Source organism: Colossoma macropomum, unplaced genomic scaffold, assembly GCF_904425465.1.
Source record: "Colossoma macropomum unplaced genomic scaffold, Colossoma_macropomum, whole genome shotgun sequence".
NCBI lineage: Eukaryota > Metazoa > Chordata > Actinopteri > Characiformes > Serrasalmidae > Colossoma > Colossoma macropomum.
Genome location: NW_023495730.1, coordinates 299,524 through 320,055, shown reverse-complemented (window position 1 = coordinate 320,055; position 20,532 = coordinate 299,524). Strand labels below are relative to the sequence as shown.

Here is a 20,532-nt window from a genome sequence, read left to right as displayed (position 1 = left end):
ACCCCACCTGATCACATGACCCCAGATCTACCTCACATGACTCTCCACCATTCCATTTGGCTTTTGACTTGACCCTGATGTTGGATGCTCCTTTTTCTCATAAACCTCTTTTACCTAAGTTTGGTCAAAACCATTTTGGCAGTGATTCTCTGTCAATCTTCATAAACAATTTGTCGTTGCTTTTAACACATGGCACAAATGTACATCTTTTAGAAATGAGCTGGAACGTCAGGACAGACCGAGGTCACCCTAGCCTTTAAACAAGTGTTAACAAGGCTTTATATTTTTATGAAACTCTGTATGCACAACTTATTGATGTATTGTAAACTGTTTTAGGGAGGATGAATATCAATGACTGTACATTTGAACAAAAGAAATCACTACTGGGATGTAAAGAATGTCTTATATTTAAAACTTAAACATTTACTAATTGTCCTTTGTGGTTCATCAACTGATAACTTTTACATATGCGTACTGTATGAAATGTAAATCAGAGTTTTATGTGGTACATGCACATAACACATTACCTTATCAGATTTAATCTGTCCATTAACTGCCCATCCAATATGCAGCAGGAAACTCTATTGATTTGATCTGATATTTGAGATCAGTTAATTCACTGATGAAGAGAACAGCTCACTTTCTTGGAATAATAGATCTGATTTTATTTGTCAACTTATTATCCCATCATTCATTAGGTTAATCAGGCATGTCAAAGGAGGGGAAACAGGCTGCACTGTGCAGGGGGTCTTAGTGAGAAATGCTGGGGACTCATCAATTACTGTTGTTATGTTCTTTAGGGGCTTCTGAACCGACCAAGCAGTTATGGTTTGATTTTAATAGTATTTTTCATACAGAGTTGATTTTATGAGGCTAAACAGCCTCAGTGTGAGGATGTGAATGGATCCTGTGAGGTGATCTTGTGTTTTTATGTTCAGTTCTGCAGAATTTCCTGATCATAGTAGCAGTCAGCCTTCTGGTTGCTTTGGCACTGGTTCTGTTCTTATGGAGATGTTTCTACAAAAGGAAAGGTGACTATGGTTTATTGTTATAAATTCTGGAATATTGTACAGTTTCAAAGGGGTATCTTGCATATGTATTCTTGCATACCCTGACCCTGAAGTACACTGAAAAAAGTCTGCTTACTTGTTTTAAATGTGTATATCAGGTCCCCATGAATAAAATAAATGGCATTAACTCAGTTACTGCCGCAAGTAAACTAGCCAAGAGTAAACTGAAAAAAAAATCTATTACAAATTGTCTTCATGAGGAAGTGGGTACACATGAACTAGGTAAAAAGTTCATTTTCGTTCAGTGGAGAACCTGCATTATGTAGTAGTGGATGCTACTGAAAAAAAAAATTACAAAAAATTAAGCACCTGAAATATTTGCAATATAGATATAGATAAACCTATGCTATAATTGCTTCCTGGCAAAAACGGCGCCAAATATTGCATCAGCTTTTAAGTTCCATTTTGAATGAAGCCACAGTCACATCCTGGCACTGTTGGGCCCAGAAGCAATCCTTTCTACCCAGGACCCAGATGTTGAATTAAATCAATCGCTATACACTTAGACTTGAAGTGAAAATTGAAAAAAAAAATCCAACAAAATAAAAAGATTTCGAACGCCGAGTTGGTGGAAAGAGGAAAATGATTCAGCCTTTATTTAAGCATAGCTCAAAGCAGTTGTATTGCAGAGCTCCCTGGACAGCCCAACGTCCAGATGGCATTCAAAACACAGCTTTAATACCCCTTTTCTGGAGAGATGAGGTCATTCCTGTACTGTGTTTAGCCATATATGAGTCATATATGAGAAGTTCCTTTTCTCGTGTTCGGTTTCTCCTAGGTGCAAATGCATCCTAGTCCACAGTATTACCATTTATTGGTCCTACTAGGCGCAAATGCATCCTCAATTAATCAACCTATATTTAATCTGGGAGAACATTGAGGGTGCCCCTCATTTAAAATGTTGCTGAGTTAATACAGAGCGAGGGATTGATAATGTGTAAGAACATATCAAATAATAAAAGTAAATTTAATAAATAAAGACTAGGTCAGGTAAGCATAAAAAATTGAAACATTAATAATAAAAATACATAAAAATATAATAAAAAATAATAAAACAGTAATAAAGCATAGCTAAAATGTAAAGGTTAATAAAATCAAATCAAATCAAAATAAAACAAGAGGAGAGAAATATCTAAAAATAAACAAATTTATTAAAATGACAAAAAATAATAAAATAATCATAATTAAAATAAGCAATAATAATAAAATTAATATAGGAATAAGAATATAATAATAAACAAACTAACAAATAAATTATAAAATAATGAAAATAAGATAATAATGGTAGAAAATCAGGTAAAACCGTGTGAAGCAGAGTGGAGGTGGTCAGAGAGTAGAAGTTTAAAATGACCAAGTGACCCAGTGAGCTGAGCTTTGGTGTTTCCTATAGTGAGCGTCCAGTTCGCTGGTGCTAGGACTCAAAGCAGATTTTCCCAGTTCAGTAAAAACCCTCGGTCCCTGGCATCCTGATTCTCTGTCTGTTCTATAAAGGTTAAAATCATTTAAGGCCACGTCTTCATCACTTACAGATTGTCTAACCCAGGTCTCTGTTATTATTAAAATATTTGGATCAGATACCTAATCTACTGATTAATTAGATACTTATTCAAATCAGCTATCATTCCCCCCTTTCATGACATTAGGCACGATCACTATAAATGGTTAAATGAATGTTAAACTCATGGTTACATGACTTTAACACTTCGGGACATACAATGCCGCACTGTAAATATTTTATACTGTAAATTATTGTTCAAGCCTGAAGCTAAAAAGCAACAGAAGCAGCACCTAAACAAGTGTTTAACAGGTGTTTAAATGCTATGACATTTAAGATGGAACGTGAAATTCAATTGGGAAGCCAATGTTAGCTTCACTGAATTTCTGAAGTCTCTTAGTCTCTTACACGTGTCCTGTACACTCGCCCCCAGCCACTACCACCCGTCCCCGCCCCACCCGGGTCATCAGACTCTCAGGCTTGTTGAAGGCCCAGAGACTGCGGTTTCGTCTGGTGCAGCTGCCCGAGGCGGCTGGCTCCTTTTAGGCAGTGACGAGAGGAAGCAGAAGCGCGCTGGTGTCCATGCTAGGCTAATGCTAACCCCAAAAGAACAGACGTCCCTTTCTGTCCACTGCCTCGAAAACAAAAAGTTCTACTTCAGATGCAACAGACTAGACAGTGAGACGTGACTGAGGCTCTGCTGAGTTTTCATTTCCATTTAAAAGGTGACTAAAGCACTGCTGAGTCACACAGGATAGCAGGTGTGCTTTGTTTGTATGTTGAGTTATCTGGGCACATTTGTGGCCTAGCAGTCCGGACAAAACTCAATCTTGAGGAATCATTTCGACTGTTATACCTTTCCCACTCCTACTTCTATACACTGTTATAAAACATAAAGCCTAAATGACTCTGGTTTAAATGCTTTTTTGAAAAACACATCTCCTTCTTCAGATGTTCTTTAAGGATTAAGTGGTTATTTTGTGGCATTCTTCAAAGAACCCTTTCGGTATCTTTGACTTCTTGAAAGAACGATATCTACAGTGTGATTTCTGCTCTGTGTCTCAGCAGCATACGCTGGTACGCAAAATCAGGAGCATTTCTATGACACTATCGATGACAGCATGCCAACCACACAACCTGGTGAGTTTAATATCAATGTATTGTTTACACACACTTACTTCTGGTTTACATTTAAGTGTAAATGTACAAACTATTTACTTGTGTTGATGTTGTTGATCACTGTGAGTGACCACAGTATCTGAACTAGCCTGCCGGTTGCTCTGACTCTTCAGCTGAGCAAGGAGATTACGGTTTATTTCAAGATGTGTTCATACAGAGATGTTAACAGATCACCATTTTGTTCCCTCGTCCACAGAGAACGAGAGCAAAAACGGTTATAGAGAGTGTTATTAGCCTCAACTGGCCCAAACAATCTCCCCTACAATTATCAAGGTTATGTATCTGTGATAGAGAGGCATAGAAAAGTACAGAACATCCTAAGATGCCCTAAGAGGATCCGGCCCTTAGAGACAGAATGACTATTCTGATAGACAGAATAAGCATATAGAAGATGTACAATTAACCACTTTCCAACAGTGCTGATAGTAAATTATGACAAAAAAATTAAAAGCTGTTGAAAATATGTCCTGTGACATTTATTTATTTTTCTGTTGAGTATCTCAGTGATAATATTTAACAAGTGATTCAGTCAATCATGCTGTATTTCTCTTAGCAAGTGACCAACAAAGGACAAAGAAGACCATCTACTACCTGGCAACTCATCCAGGGGTCCAAATCACAGGTAAACCCACTGTATTCAAACCACCGGTTTATGCTTAAACTTCACAACCGACTTTGCAATTACTTTGAGTCACTACACTGCACCACAGTGATGCTAATTTCTGCTAGCACTCTATTGGATGTGCAGTGTTTAGTTAACGCCAGCTAACGGTGGTGTACATTACCTTCCCCACATTAGGTAAAACACTGAGGGCAGCTCTAGTTTAAACTCTGACATTTGAAGCCTGTAATGTGCTTTATTGTGTATGTTTTAGTGTTTCAGTAAATCCTTCAGTAAATACTTCAACTTGAAGCCTCACTCTGAACACTGGAGGAGGCTTTAGTACAGTACGCTTCACTTTACTTAGAGCGGACAAATACGACTTATTGTGTTATGAATGCTTTCATAGGTTCTTATAGGCATAGAAAGATATAGATATAGACACATGTAGGTTGATTTTGATAGGCTTCACTTATATATTTAACTAGCTATGCTAGCTAGAGGCCATTGCTAACAGCGGCTATTATCCCAACCTGTTATCTGGCTATCATAAAGCAGGTTTCTGCATCAAATTTACCAGCAAATTTTGTACTCATGTCTTTAAAAGAAAATGAAAAGCTGATGCTACAGTCGATAAACCGTCAATAATATAATTTCTTCTACAACAGCTTGGTATCAACAGCTAACAGCAGCTGGCACATTATGTCAGACACACAGCCTGGCTCTCCCACACACAAACAACTGTGTCACAAAATGGAAATCAAAAGAAGAAAGTTTTCAAGTGAGCAGTAAAAGATAAGATAAGATAAAATAAGATAAATGTGTCACAGAGACGGTTCCATCTGGTGCCAGCAGCCAACAGAAGCTACCTGGTTTAGAAATGTAGTTATGGTTAACGGTGGCCTTTAGCCAGCATAACTAGCAAAATATAAACAAAGTCTATAAAATTGAAACTACATATACTAGTTTCACTTTCTTCTTAAAATGTAAAAATTACAGAAATGGCTGGCATGTTGTCTAAAGACAGAGAGACTGCTTGATGTAAGCAGCTGCAGCAGTAAACAGGGCTACACCACACATACAGCATTAGCTCTGTGTAAAGTTAAATCAGTGCTTCCATCCACTTCCTATTCTCACTATTTGTTGGAACATTGCACGATGACGAGTGTTTGTGTTTGAGCGCTGTGGTACCTTACAATTTTGGTTAAGATTAAGATTAAGATTAAGTGACCTTTATTAATCCCACAACAGGGAAATTTCACCTCTACCTTTTAACCCATCCATGCAGTGAAACACCGCACACACACCAGTGAGTGCACACACTAGGGGGCAGTGAGCACCCTTGCCCAGAGCGGTGGGCAGCCCTATCCGCAGCGCCCGGGGAGCAGTTGGGGTATGGTTTCTGCAGTAGTTATAAGGAGCAGCCACCTCCGATGTGCACCCTAATGCAATCCTGAGACATTTTTCTGAGATTAGCTGGCAAGCAGACATTACTCTTGTGCACAGTTATTAACTACATTCATTAATTTCACTCTTTAATATCAGCCCAAGCCCTTTTTCCATTCTTTCTGTCTTCATGAACTCTTATGGATCCTCAGATATTGCTGTATTAAGTTTAGTTTTGAAAGCTGTTGTATTGTATATTACCGTCTGAAGGAAAGTCAATCAAACTTCCTTCCTTTTCCTCTGCTTTAACTAGATAACCAGCAGAGTGCTATGAGGCCATATATCCTCTGAAAGAAAACTCAACACTGCAGGTAAACACACAAAACTCACTGCACTATTTTCTGATTGTTTGATTATAAATTAGATCTTTTTAACTTTTTCGCAAGTTAAAATACTACATGATGAGAAGTTTAAAGTCAGTCTGGAATAAATAGTGTTTTCAAGAGAGTTTTAAAAAGTTTAATTGAGTATTACTTGTTTTATTTCTAAATCAGGAATGACTTGAACGGCTGTATGTCCATATCAAAAAGCCAACAAAATAATCTCTGGACTTTGCTCTCGCTTTATTACTGCTCTATACTGACCTCCTGTTTTATTATATTGTTGTGTTGTCTGTCTGGTTCTAACTTTGAGAATTACTACAGAGACTACAAAGTTGTGTAAAACTAAAGGTACAATGTGATACACAGTGCTCAAAGTTATCTTTTGTATCAGTATAAACAATTCACAGTTTTCTTGGTACATCCATTAACATATTAATGTTAAACGTGACTCACCCCCTCAGCTAACTATTAATAGAATCAGGAAACAGTCATACAAGGAACTTGTACAATTTCACAACAATTTGTTTTTATTGTGTATACGAGTTTTTATTCTATTAAACCTTACTGTTTATTCTTTAAAGTTAATTTTCTTTTAGTATTTTAATTTTTAAAAAATTGTTTTAATTGCTGTTTGCAACATGAATAAAATCTACACTTATTTACAGGCAGGTCTTTTGTGCTCTTATTTCTTGGGTGTATCAAGGTTGCAAATCACAAGTGCTGTACAGTGACAGCTCATAGTATAGAAACCAGAACTTTTAAAACATTAGCCTACTGCTTGATTGCAATGATGATGTTGTCCCTGCATGCAGAATCTCACAAAACAGTTAAGGGTAAAACTATGAAAATTATGAAAAACTGTTCAAAAAGGAATCTCCACACTAATCAGACACAGTCAGGACAGAAAATGAACAAACAGACTTCCACATTGGCAAAGGAGCTCAACAAGGCTGCCCACTATCCCCAGACTTGTTCAACCTCTATGCAGAACATATAATGAAAGAAGCATATGCAGCCTTTGATATGTGGATTATAGAACAATTCCCTTATTAGGAAGGGTAAAGAACGAAGCAAAGAAATGGGACTTAATATGAAGCTTAATATGAAGAAGGCTAAGGTTATGACAACATGAAAGAGTACTAACCGTACCCCTGATGAAAAAGATGTAGAATGGTGGACAGCTTTTGCCTGCTTGGATCAATTATTAACAATAAAGGGTCCAGCACTCAAGAAACATGACACAGATTGGAGCTCAGCAAAACAAGGATGAAGGAGGTTGAAAGGATCTTCAAATGAAATGTTTTGTCTTGACAAACAAAGATCAGAATTGTTCAGGCTCTGGTCTTCTCTGTAGCTCTTCATAGATGTGAAAGGTGGACAATGAACAAGCAAAGCAGGAGGAGTATAGATGCCTTTGATCTTTAGTGTTGTCTGTGTTGGATGACAAAGAAAACACAAACAGATCCTCAACCAAATACAGTCAGAGCAATCATTCATTATCAGATATAAACTTTTGTGGCGATGTTATTCCCCACTGGCAGTGGCCTCTTTCAGCAGGTCAGTGAGCCCTGTCACAGTGCACACTCTGTTCAGGAATGGTCAGAGGAACATGATGAAGAGATCAAGGTGTTGCCCTGTTCTCCAAACTCCCCAGATCTCAATCCAAACAGGCATGTCTGGAATTTGCTGGAACAAGAAGTCTGATCCGTGATGGCTCCACCTCACAACTTATGGGAGTCAAAGGATCTGCTGCTAATGTCTCAGTGCCAAATACCAAAGGGCACCTTTAGTGGTCTTGTGGTGGTGGTCATAATGTTTTGACTCATTGGCGTATGTAAATATGCTGGTTTTCATGAAATCACAACACATTTCAAACTGGCTGTTGTTACAGCTTAGTTGTATGGACTGGGGAGTGAATGGTAGGCTTTGAAACTTTGACAGTATTTACATACTATATAAGTTAAAAACAAAGAAGAAAGAGTCTCTACTGGTGTGGGTCTTTGATTGGACTGTTTATGAGATGAGAATTGTTTAATGAAACAAGGCAATGTATATCTCTCTCCCTACAGACACAGGAAGATATGAAATGATAATGATATGATAAACCATGAGTAATCTCATACATCTCCTCCCACCTACCTCTTCAGTCCCTTTTAAGTCCAAGCCTTCAGAAATGCCAACAGTTGGTCAAAAAAAAGTAAAAACAAGACTTTTACACTAATGTTATTTTTTGTCAGAACCACTATGGGATTTTTAATAGCAATACTGTGAATAAGTATTTTCCTTCTCCTGATTTCTTTATTTTTGCCAATTTGTCACAATTAATAGTTTCAGACCTTGAAACAAAATGTGAGACTAGACAGAGCAGGGATGGATTACTGACAGGACCAGGTCTATGACTGCCAGGGACCTCAGGGGGCCTCAGACCACAAGGTCAAAGGATGTTCAAATACACTGCAGATACAAGAATTAGATGAATGAATAGCCATTGTATATGTATATGCCAGACACCCAAAACCCGGGCAGCAATGATAGCAGCAAGCTCTCTCTTTCCTTGAGGTGCTCACGATGGCCTTAATGAAAGCCAGCTGATGCTGGCTTGGCTTCGGCAGTGTAAGTGCCTTTAAAAGTAGTGGAGTGGGACAAGGGACAAAGAACATGGATGAGGCACAGCAGCAGAAAAAGGAGAGCTGAAAAACCTCTGTGTACAAGATGTCTGTAACCGATCAGTCTGTTTAGAGAGTTAGAGGCCACTGAAAAGTGGCCGGCTTCTTGGTTTTGATTGAATATGGTTTTGTGCTTTGTTTAAAATAAAAAATAACATGGCTGTGACCGTCAAACCTGCCTCCAGTGTCCTTCTTCCTCATGGGGTAGCACATGGCATGAAATGTTATCTTTTCTCAGATCCCTTAAGTTTTATATTATCATTGACTTTGTTACAGCTATCAAACAGGAGGTTTTACCTTACTTTGTTTGAATGAATATTTGCATTATGACTCTTTTGGATTAAAAGAAAAAGACAAGAAATCTTGATTCAAGCTCTACTTTAAGTACACAAACCTTACGCAAAGGACATAAACTATTCTCCCAAGCCTGCATTGTGTCTCTGAGATGGGAGTCTGGATCAAGTCTCTGAGGTGCATGTGCAAGGCAAGTCTTGAGTCTCTAAAGTGCGAGTTGAGTCTCAAGTCTTGAGGGTGCAAGTGCCAGTCGAGTCAAGTCTTTGAGGCGTGAGTAGAGTCTTGAGTCTCCTAGGTGTGAGTCATGTCTTGAGTTCTTAACGAGCAAGTGTCAGTCGAGTCTCAAGTCTCTGATGGGTTAGTCTGAGCCAAGTCTCTGGGGTGCAAGTCGAATCTTTAGTCTCTGAGGAATGCGTCAGAGTCTCTGACAAGTCTTTAAGGTGTGAGTCTTTAAACATGTCTGAGTCTCTGCTGAGTCCGAGACAAGTGTCTAAGGTGTGAGTGTGAGTTGAGTCTCTGAAGAGTAAGTCTGAGTCTAGTCTTTGAAGAAAAAGTCTGAGACAAGTCTAGTTTATGAGGTGCCAATCCAAGTCTCAAATCTCTGTCGTTTGATTGTGAGTTGAGTTTCAAGTCTCTATATCAAGTCTCTGAGGTGCAAGTTTGAGTTGAGTCTCAAGTCTCCATGGTGCAAGTTTGAGTTGAGTCTCAAGTCTCCGTGGTGCAAGTTTGAGTTGAGTCTCTAGAAACCAGAACTTTTAAAACATTAGCCTACTTGATTGCAATGATGCTGTTGTCCCTGCATGCAGAACAAAACAGTTAAGGGTAAAACTATGAAAATTATTAGAAAAACTGTACAAAAAGGAATCTCAACACTAATCAGACACAGTCAGGACAGAAAATGAACAAATGGACTTCCACATTTTTATGACACCCCCCCCCCCATGTAACTTCATCAGTTCTAGGTAATAAAAGTGAGTCAGCACCTAGTGATCTATGTGGCATGATGGTGTGCATTTTAGACACTGAGGGGCGAGGCTGTTTAGAGCTCAAACTGTCAGTAGCAGAACTTTGTACTGAATGCAGTCTCAGGTCTCTGAAGTGCGAGTGAAGCTTTGACTATCTGAGTCTTTAATACTATTAGAAATCATGTAAGGGTGTTGACAGCAATTAGCATTATTGAGGTAGAGTGTGAGCTGAGTCTCAGAGGTGCGAGCAAGAATTCATTCTTCAGTCTCTGAGGTGTGACTCTGAGTCGAGTCTCTGTGGTGCAAGTCTTAGTCTCAACTCTAGGGTGTGAGTCCGAATCAAGTCTCGAAGCTCTGAGGTTTGAGTCTGGGTTGAGTTTTAGTACGTTTTAAAAGAATTTCATCTAGTTTATCAAACTTTAACTAGATTAATTATCAGCTAAGCTCAATTAGCTATTGTTCACTACCAAGCTTGCTGTCCAAACTACGTGCTAACCCATTGTTCCAAGTTGTTTAGCTTCTTTTCTTTTTAAATTAGGTTTAGTGCATGTTGCCACTTGTTCTCTCCATTAGACTAAAGGTTTTTCTGTAATGAAGGGCTTGTTATTTGAAGTCAAACCTGCTGTCAGTTAATGCAATAATAACTGTAGCAGTAATAACTGTAGCAAAACAAAGTCATGCAAAAGGCTGGAAATAAAAGGTTTTAGTAATTTACATGTAGTCTGAGGTGCCATAAGTTCAGGAAACTCCAATTCCCAGTAGCCCTCCGGCTGATTAGGCCCAACATGGCATACATGTGGAGTCCTCTACTTGAGGCTGTGGCAGCCCTTTGTCACACCTTTGTAGAGGGATGACCTGTACGGTACTTAGCCCAGGTGTTATTTAAACAACAAAAAAAGAAAAGGACAAGAAATGAAAAGAAAAAGAAAAAGAAAAGAAAAAAAAGAAAAGAAAGGAAGAGAATCAAAAAGACAAGATGGCTGAAAAACAAAAGAGAAAAACTGCCCCAAAACTACTGAAAACCCAAAAAAGAAGGCCTGAACAAGAAACGGCTCCATGCCATACAAAAGTGTTTGCTCCACGAAGAGCAAACAGGTGAAACATAGACTGCCTTCCTTTCATAATCCCAGAGATGTTTTCTGATTATCTTTCATTTCTATCTCAGCCTTTGTTTGAGTCGTTTTTTTCAGTGTCCCCCTTGTTTGCCCTTTCCCGCTGTTTTTTTTTTTATTTCCCATTCACTGAGGTGTTTTTCCCGTTTCCACCTGTGCTTCCAGGTGGTGCAGTGGTAACTCCTCGGACCCCCAATCTGTACATTGGCAGCTCGAGTCTGGCTCTGAGCCACCTCAACCACAACGTGCACAATTGCCAAATTCACACTCCTTCACCTCAATAAATTAATTTAAGACCCTTTCTCACAGGTTTCCTCTGTGCACTGGGGTCCGCCTCCCTGCTGTCCCGTAACATTACAGCATTAAGGTTGCTGTCCTAATTCTTTTCTTTTTTTCTCTGTTCAAAATGACATAAGTAGTGTGTCTTCAGTCCATGTCACTGATCTGAGATCCCACCTCTGAGACCTATGTGCACGTTTTGTCCTGCACTGCAGGAAATGTTTACAGCTGTGAGTGAACAGGAGGAAATGTTTTGCATGTTCTCATGGTGTGGGCATTTCCTGTCTTTGTTTTATTTGAAACTATCCTCGTTTAGTTTCTGTTGCTTGCTGTCTGAACATGATGGAGCATATTGGGTTCTTTTGCCTCCTGTTGTGTGGAAGTGTACACATGATCAGCAGCGGTGAGTCCTCTACACCATGGGTGGAAAATATAACAAACATTTGGTGGGGCATAATGTATCAGGAAATTGTAATATCACAATGCTAAATTGTGACAATGTGCAAGAAGAATTGAGCACCTAACAATCAGCACCAATCAGCAACTCAGCAGCATGTTCATCAGGAACCTCTGCGACACCAGCGATACAGGCAGAATTTTTCTCCATTCAGATTTTGCTGAAAATATTATGAGAATATTGAAACGTGAAGCCAGTATTGGTATTATTACGGTATTATTACACCTTTATTAAAGCAATATGCCACTTGAGGTTGTGTGTTACAGCAATATTATAATGGGTAAGTGAGCAGCAATACAGTCAAAGACTATTACATTAACAGAACAATGATTTTAGTGACTCAGTGCAGTGATATGAAATTCAGTTGCTGTGTGGCCGTCGTAGCTGTGCATATATCAAATATTTCACAATGGCTTCAAACTGAAACTGCATGCTTGCACTTTTACTAAATTATATTTCCAGGAAATCATTACTTTTACTTCATACATTTTCATTTTTATAGTAATTCTGAGTGGTTTGGTGTAAAACGGTTGATTACAGAGACTCAGATTTCTTTAGAGTGGTGGTGATAGGATCAGGGTGTCAAAGTGAAAGAAAACAACTAAATATTATGTAAAAAAAAAAGGATCATTTAATTTTTTTAATAAAAAAAAACATTTTTTAAATAATCTTTGAAATACTTAGATCAACAATAGTACACACAAGCTGAAGAGAGACACTGGTTATTTACAGTCTTATTGTGTTGCAGTGATTTTACAGTGAGAAGAAGTTGGCCCCAAAATTTAGCTTTATTAAAAATTAATGTATTCAGGTTTAACTTTAATTACAGGTCATCATTGCTTGTACTTAAAAAAGGGAAAACATTACGTTTCAGTAATTAAAATTTAGTAATCACCCTTTTGGAGACGTGGCACCCCTGTAAAAAACTATACTATTCAAACAGAACCTGTAAAATGATGACACTTTTCAGTCCACAGCACAGAACACTGCATTCTAAAGACTGTATGTATAGCGGCAGAAGAGATATGTATATTCTAGTAAAGATACAAGAAGGTATGAAATGATGAGAAGAAAAGGGAGGGACCTGGCACAATGAAAGAAAATAAACAATGATGAAATGACAAATAAGGACCTGTAATAAAGTTGTAATAAACATATTAAAGCAATCCCACACACCGAGAAATCAACTGTATCTGCTCCACTGTGTTCTTCATAACAGAGACTCTACATGTGAGTCAGACAGAGGGCTCCCGCGCCACCCTTTACTGTGGAAAACTAACTAACGGTAAAGTGACCTGGAGCAGAGACATCAACGGACAGAGAGTGGACATTCTGACCACTCATAATGGAGAGACGACCAAACACATCGCTGATCCAGACAGACGTTACAGCTCAGGAGCAAATCTAGTGCTGATTATACTCAGAGTCTCTCAGTCAGACGCTGGTAGATACTACTGCAGTGGAGCTACAGTGGAGCTCAGTGTGACATCAGGAACCAGTAAGTGTTGAAATGTGTTTCATTTCTGTATAACAAGAGCTTCAGGGCCTGCAGAATTATTGGCACCCTTTGGAAAGATAAGCTTAAAAGGCTATAAAATGGCTTTATTTATCTATTCCAAAATCAGAGCTTCTATAAAGCACCCTTATTCTCTAATATTCATAAAAGGGCAGTATTCATAAGCCTTCATTACACCTATATAAACATTATTCCAATAGGCATCGTCTATCATAAAGGCTGCTTTGGTCAACTTCAATGTGAGTTGACCTAACATCAGTGTCAGGTAACCTATTTTATTCTGGTATTAGGTTAATTTGGGGTGAGGTGTTACAGCACATAATAACCACCAACCTTCTAGCTTAGTTTCTCTCACAGTGACACAACGCTGATGACATCGCAAATCTTATGAAGGGGAAAGTGAAACTCCTTTATCTAATGGCCACAGAAAGTGCTTCTGGCTTTAAGCCCAAGTCTTTTCTCTTTCTCTCTATAACCAGCAAGAGGCTCTTCCTGCCACCTCTCTGGACCTTCCTGCACTTCTATTCTGGCTACAACTGTTAAATCCATCCTGTCGAGTCGCTCATCAGTCTCCCTCCCTCTCTCCTGAAGAGACTCTGGGGTTACTGCTTCTCATTTCTTTCCATAGCTTGCTTGGTGCCTTCTTATGAGTGCTGTATATCAGGCTGCTAACCTCATACACCCATGACAATCTTTCCTGGACATCATCTATTTCTCCAAAGTCATCAATCTGGGTGTCCATCCAGCATTTCCTTGAAATTACTGTATTTTCAGAAGGTCATCAATACATCATAGGTCATTAAAATGCATCCCAGAGTGCCACTCCTTTTATTCATTATTTAATCTCTGGAGCTTTGGGCAGGAGAAGATTTCATTAGACTGTATCTGACATTCCTGACTGGTGTCTAACTCAATGAAGCTGTTTCAGAGGTGGTCAGAATCTTGGCCGAATCCAACACAAGTGCAAATGGAATGCATTTTCTCTATCCAAATATAATGACATAAGGGTAAATGTATCTGTAGAATCCTAACCAGTAAGTGGGAAGAAGGAAATTGGAGGTCTCCCCAAACTGAAGGCCTTCTTGCACTCTGCACTCGATGAAAACCACCATATCAGACTTGTCCATTTGTAGTATAACAGGAGGGTAAAGTAAACAGACAAATGACTTGCGGTGACGTGTTATTTACACAGGGAAGTAAAGTCATATCTCATGTGGTCACACTGGGGACGCATATTAGAGAAAAGTGTAAATGAAATCAGGCCAAAGTTGATCCAGATAAGATCTGGACATGAAACATATTTTAATGCAAGGTGTAAACATCCTCAATGATACAGGTTACTGAATTAATACAAGCCATGTGACGGTAAACAGACTGAACCAAGTGGAAAAAACAACAAATATTGTTCTCCACCTTCTAGGCCCTACAAGAACAGACACAACAGCACCAGAAACTGAAACAACGACCGAAGATTCATCTGGAAGAACAACTGAAGGTTCGACTATGAGCTAGTGGTGGTGGGTTGTTCTTCATGTATAGCAGCCGGGGTGTCAGGTTTGCGAAGTTTTCCACTTAACTCAGTCTTTTGCAGGGAGTGTTTGCCTTCTGGTAGTTTTACATAGAATTCACAACACTCCACTCCAAAATGTACTCAAACCAAAAGCCTGGCTGTCACTGAAATATTCAGCTTCTGCGGTGCAGTCAGCTGATCTGAAACTGGCCAACTGAATGATATGCAGTCGTTCACTTGTATGAGCCTTGGCCAATTCAGTTTGTGCAATAAAAGACTGGTCACATTTAGAGTTGCACTCTTATTTCATCGTCTTTGTTTAAATATACTGAATAAAATCATCGTGACCTGCATGTTTTTAAGCTGTTTTTGAGTTTTTAAGTCATTAAGTAAACAAGTATGTTTGACCATTTGCAGAGTGAAGATCCAGTAAGTCACATTGATGAAGAACGGCTGATAATTGGCTCACTTATTTTACAGTTTTACACAACTAACAAACATAATTGGCCATTTTATGGGGTGCTGCATACACAGACATGTAGCTTGGGAAATAACTGATGTGTTCCTTTTGTATAAACACAAACCAGTTTGGCAGTGATTCACTGCCAACTGTAATAATAATGTGGTTGTTATGGGACAAATGTACATCTTTTAAAAATAATCTGGGACACCAGGACATGGATTGAAGGGTGGGCTTGTCTCTGGGAAAAACAGTGCTAGGGTGATCATGTGTTACGAGGTTTTATATTTTTATTAAACTGTATAAGTACGACTGATGTAACCTGTTATAGGAGGATTAATAGAAATAACGTGGCCAAGAAAAATCACTCTACGGATGTAAAGAACACCTTATATTTCGAAAATAAGCATTTACTAAATAGCCTTTGTAGTTTATCAACATATAACTTTTACATATGCACACTGTATGAAAAAACACAGTCCTGTACCAGCTCAGATTTATGCGCAGGTATGGTTTGATTAGTATTCATATGATTCAGAGTTCATCTTGGGAGGCTAAACATCCTCAGTGTGAAGATCTGAATGGATCCTGTGAGGTGATCTTGTGTTTCTTGTGTTCAGTTCTGCAGAATTTCCTGATCACAGTAGCAGTGAGCTGCCTGGTTGCTTTGGCACTGGTTCTGTACTTGTGGAGATGTTTCTACAAAAGAAAAGGTGATTATGGTTTATTGATCGAGCTATAAATTATGGAATATTGTACAGTTTTAAAGGAATATCTTGCGTATATATATTAATGCATACTTCCATGTGCAGAGCAGGAACATTAGAGGACCACATCAAGTATATTGAAAAAAGAGACTTGTTTTAAATGTGGATATCTGGAGTACATGAATAAAACATTTTGCATCAACTCAGTTCTTGCCAAAAGTAAACGAGCCAAGAGAAAACTGAAAAAAAATGTTGATTTTACTAGTTTTACTTATATGGAAATGGGTACACATTTGAACTAAGCAAAGTCAGTCCACTTTGTTCCAGTGTAGAACGTATGTGCACAGCCTATTATACTCTAAAAACAAAGGTGTCAAAGGGTTCTATAGAGGAATACCACAGAGGAACTACTTCCCTTTAAGAACCTTAAAGTTCATGGTTGTTTGTGAAGTTTCTATACATGAACATTATGGCCAAAAATTTATACCATGGCACAACTGCATGCACAAGACCCAGAGAACACAGTGTTGTCTGATGCAGCTGACCGAGGCAGGTGGCTCCTTTTAGGCAGTACGAGAGAAAACAGAAGCACTCTGGTGTCCATGCTAGGCTAATGCCGAAGTGTTCTACTTCAGATGAAACGGACCAGACAGCGGAAGGTGATTGACGGTTCACTGCTTTTTTACTTTGATTTGACACAAAACTGAAACACCCCTGACTCAGACACTCAGCTAAACAGGTTAGCAGTGTGCACTGTTTGTGTGTTGCATTATCTGGGCTCATTTGTGGCCTAGCAGTACCGATGAAACTCATTCTTAAGAAATAATTTTGATCATTCTACCAGTTCTCACTTCTACTTCTATGCACATTTTAAAAAAACAAAAAACCAAATTAGTCTTGGCTTGGACGTATGTTTAATTTTTTTATTTTTTTAAATACCATATAATAAGTGGTTATTCTGTGGCATTTCTTCAAAGAACACTTTTGGCATCTCTGACTTCTTAAAGAGTGATATTTACGGTGTAATTTCTGCTCTGTGTCTCAGCAGCGTACATTGTTTCACAAAATCAGGAGCACCTCTATGACTCTATTGAAAACACCATCACAACCACAAAACCTGGTGAGTTTACTGTCGACGTATTGTTCTCACACACTTACTTATGGTTTACTTTTAGGTGTATAGAAAGAATAAATAAAACTTTCTTATGCTTTTTAAGCTAGTTTAGTCAGGTTAAGGAGGTAGGCCCACTTTTTTTTGTCAAAGTTCACAATATTTCAGATTTTATTACAATGTTGTTTACAATATTACAGTAACAGCTATCACGGAGCGTCTAATAAATGTACAAATTATTTCATTTGTGTTGATGTTGTTGATCAGTGTGAGTGACCACAGTATCTAAACTAGCCTGCTGGTGGCTCTGACTCTTCAGGGGAGCTTTCAGTTGTTGCTGACAGTAAATAATGAGAAAAAATAAAAACTTCATGCTGGAAATCAGTCATGTGGCTTTTATACGTTGAGTATCTTAAAGATAATTTTCACAAATGAGTCAGTCAATCATGCTGTGTTTCTCTATTAGCAAGTGACCAACAAAGGACAAAGGAACCCATCTACTACCTGGCAACTCATCCAGGAGTCCAGATCACAGGTAAACCCACTGCAGTCCACTGGTTTATGCTCAGATTTGCATTCATTATTTTTCTGCCCTAAAACAAATCATGCAGAACAAACTTGTGCTAAGATATACCAGGAGTCATGTTTTCAAGTGAGGAGTGAAATGTGGATTTTATCCACAGTACTGCTTCAAAAATTGTTATGAAATTAAAAGAATGATGCTGTGGCAGATCGATAACAAAGCTAGCCAGCTAATGTTTGCTACTCAAACAAAGCTGGTGTTCCTTAAACTGCTAATGGTAGGCTAGCTAACTGGCACCTGCAGCCCGCTAGCATACCATTAGTGTTACAGAGACTGGCTGCTGGCTGCAGACTGACACAGAGAGACTGTGGAAGTGTGGCTAGGCATGCAGCTCTTTTGCTGCCCTCTTGTGGCTCCACAGCAGAATTAGATTTATAGGTAAAAATAAAAGAATCCTCCTTCACAGTAAAATAAAGTGTTGCTGACTGTTCTAACACAGTCTAACAATAAATGGACTCAAATGCTGGAGTTAATTTATAAATGGCCTTAAACACTGCCAGTTCTCCAGCCTTTAACCCTGGACATTGGCGTGCAGACTGCTGGTCACCTAGCAATGCAGAAAACAATCTCGCCCAGCTAAGAGCTAAAAAAAGAGCAAAGAAAAGAAAGACTTAAGATGAACATTGTTGATTTGGAGATGAATGGACAGACTTATTTGCGTTTATAATCACTCCGGCTGGTTTCCTGATACGTTTAATCTGCAGCAAAAAAAAATCAAACACTAAAACGTTGTCAAGTTAAAGCCGGCTTCTCGGTTACTTTCGAATTTTTCTGTTCCACCTTAAATGGAGCAGCAGTTCCATTCTGGCGCCTCAGACATCATTTAAGGTGGGATGGGAAAATTCAAACAAGAAGCTGGCCAATGAGAAGCAACCTCAGCCTCATAAAAAGTAAAACATTGAGAGACATTCTGCGAGAAACCATTCTACTTTTTATGGAAAAGTATCCTCCAGGAGATGCAAGAAAATTGGTTATCGCTGATCTAAAGCTTAAGTCAGTTGTTTTTATTCATATTATATTTTTCATTCTACTCTGGGACATTAGTACACACTGAAACATATTTACTGCCAAGATGGGAAGACGTTACTTCAATAAAATGGACATAAAATCTTTAGAATTTTTCTGAGATTTGCTGGCAGGCAGACACATGTAGACACATTCTGTATAGTCATAAACTTTTAAAGGAACACACAACCAGCTACCAGTGCTTTTGTTACATTTTCCAGTACTTTTACTGGCATTGCTCTTTAATATCAACCACAGCCCTTTTTCCATTCTTCTATTTTTAAGAACTCTTATAGATCCTCAAATATTTCTGTATTAAGTTTTCTTTGCTTTAGTATTGTATGTTTACGTTTGAAGAAAAATCAGTGAGTCTTCCTTCCTTTTCCTCTGCTTTAACCAGAGTGCGTATGAGGCCATATATCCCCTAAAAGAACACTCAACACCGAGGGTAAACACACAAAACTCACTGCAGTATTTAATTATGAATCGTTTTTGATTATAGTTTCTGATTGTTTGAATATAAACTGAATCATTTTAATTTATTCAACACATTAAAACACTGCATGATTTTTGACAAGTTTAGATCACTCCGAAACAAATACTGTGTTTTTAAGATAGTTTTCAAAAGGTTTAATCAAGTATTGCTTTTTTTTCTTTCTGAACCAGGAACAAGTTGAACTGCTGTATGTTCATATTAAAAAGCCAAAACAATAAACTCTGGACTTCTTTACTTCATCACTGCTCTATCCTGACCTCTTGTTTTATTTATTATTCTGTTGTCTGTTATCTGGTTGTAACTTTCAGAGTTATTACAGAGACTTCAGAGTTGTGTAAAATAAAGATTACAACCTGATATACAGTGCTCAAATTTATTTTATATCAGTATGAAAAATGGATGTTCAGCATGTTTACACTTTTACTTCTGTTTTATGTAGTTATTTTGCATTAGATGCTGTTTGATGCTGTTTGTGAGCAAACACACCAAACCTGTTTCACCTCATCAGCTAACTACAACCCCATTTCCAGAAAAGTTGGGACGCTGTGCGAACTGTAAATAAAAACAAAATGCAATGATGTTTAAATCATTTAAACCCTGTATTCCATTGAAAATAGTGCAAAGACAACCAATGTTGACAAACATTGTTTTTTGAAAAATATATGCCCATTTTGAATTTGACGGCACAACATGTTCCAAAAAAGTTGGGACAGGGCAACAAAAGGCTGGTAAAGTTGTGTAATGCTAAAAAAAACACCTGTTGGTTGATTGGCAACAGGTCAGTAACATTATTGGGTATAAAGATCATCTCAGAGAAGTAAAGATGAGGAGGGGTTCACCACTCTGTGAAAGACTGCACCATCAAATAGTGCAACAATTCAAGAAAAAAGTTTATCAATGTAAAACAACAAAGAACTTCTGCTTTTCATCATCTACAGTACATAATATCATTAAAAGACTCAGAGAACCTGGAGAAATCTCTGAATGTGAGGGACAAGGCCAAAAACCTGTGTTTCCTGGCCGCGATCTTTGGAGCAGTAGTTAGTCAGAGTCAAGTCTCTGAGATGTGAGAGTAGGTTGAATCTTAGGTCCCTTAGATGTGAGTGCAAGTCAGGTCTTCAGTCTCTGTGGTGTGAGCCAAGTCTGAGGAGTTTCTGAAAAGCAAATGTGAGTCAAGATTCAAGTCCCGGAGGAGTTAGTCTGAGTCAAGTCTCTGAGGTGAGAGTGTGAGTCAAGCCTCTGAGGAGCGAGTCAGAG

At 38.4% G+C, this 20,532-nt stretch overlaps 1 protein-coding gene across 2 annotated transcripts; it reads left to right on the top strand.

The window, feature by feature from the left end:
* Positions 1 to 11,721: 11,721 nt before the first annotated feature.
* Positions 11,722 to 19,514, top strand: LOC118802888. 2 transcript variants are annotated; one of them, XM_036563312.1, is made up of 8 exons: positions 11,722 to 11,833; positions 13,107 to 13,385; positions 14,824 to 14,898; positions 15,994 to 16,086; positions 17,129 to 17,200; positions 17,658 to 17,726; positions 19,172 to 19,227; positions 19,446 to 19,514. In XM_036563312.1, the coding sequence occupies exons 1-8, from the start codon at positions 11,770 to 11,772 to the stop codon at positions 19,491 to 19,493; spliced, it is 756 nt and encodes a 251-aa protein (XP_036419205.1). In that variant the 5' UTR covers positions 11,722 to 11,769; the 3' UTR covers positions 19,494 to 19,514. The 2 variants fall into 2 exon arrangements, with proteins under 2 accessions (XP_036419205.1, XP_036419204.1); XM_036563311.1 differs by having other exon boundaries at positions 17,126 to 17,200.
* The last annotated feature ends 1,018 nt before the right edge of the window (positions 19,515 to 20,532 follow it).

Bases quoted from the DNA above. Each gene is read 5' to 3' on its own strand.
- LOC118802888 (XM_036563311.1), top strand. From the start codon at position 11,770: ATGATGGAGCATATTGGGTTCTTTTGCCTCCTGTTGTGTGGAAGTGTA. The intron at 11,834-13,106 runs GTGAGTCCTCTA...TCTTCATAACAG, and splicing joins TGTACACATGATCAGCAGCG to AGACTCTACATGTGAGTCAG. The intron at 19,228-19,445 runs GTAAACACACAA...TTTCTGAACCAG, and splicing joins AAGAACACTCAACACCGAGG to GAACAAGTTGAACTGCTGTA.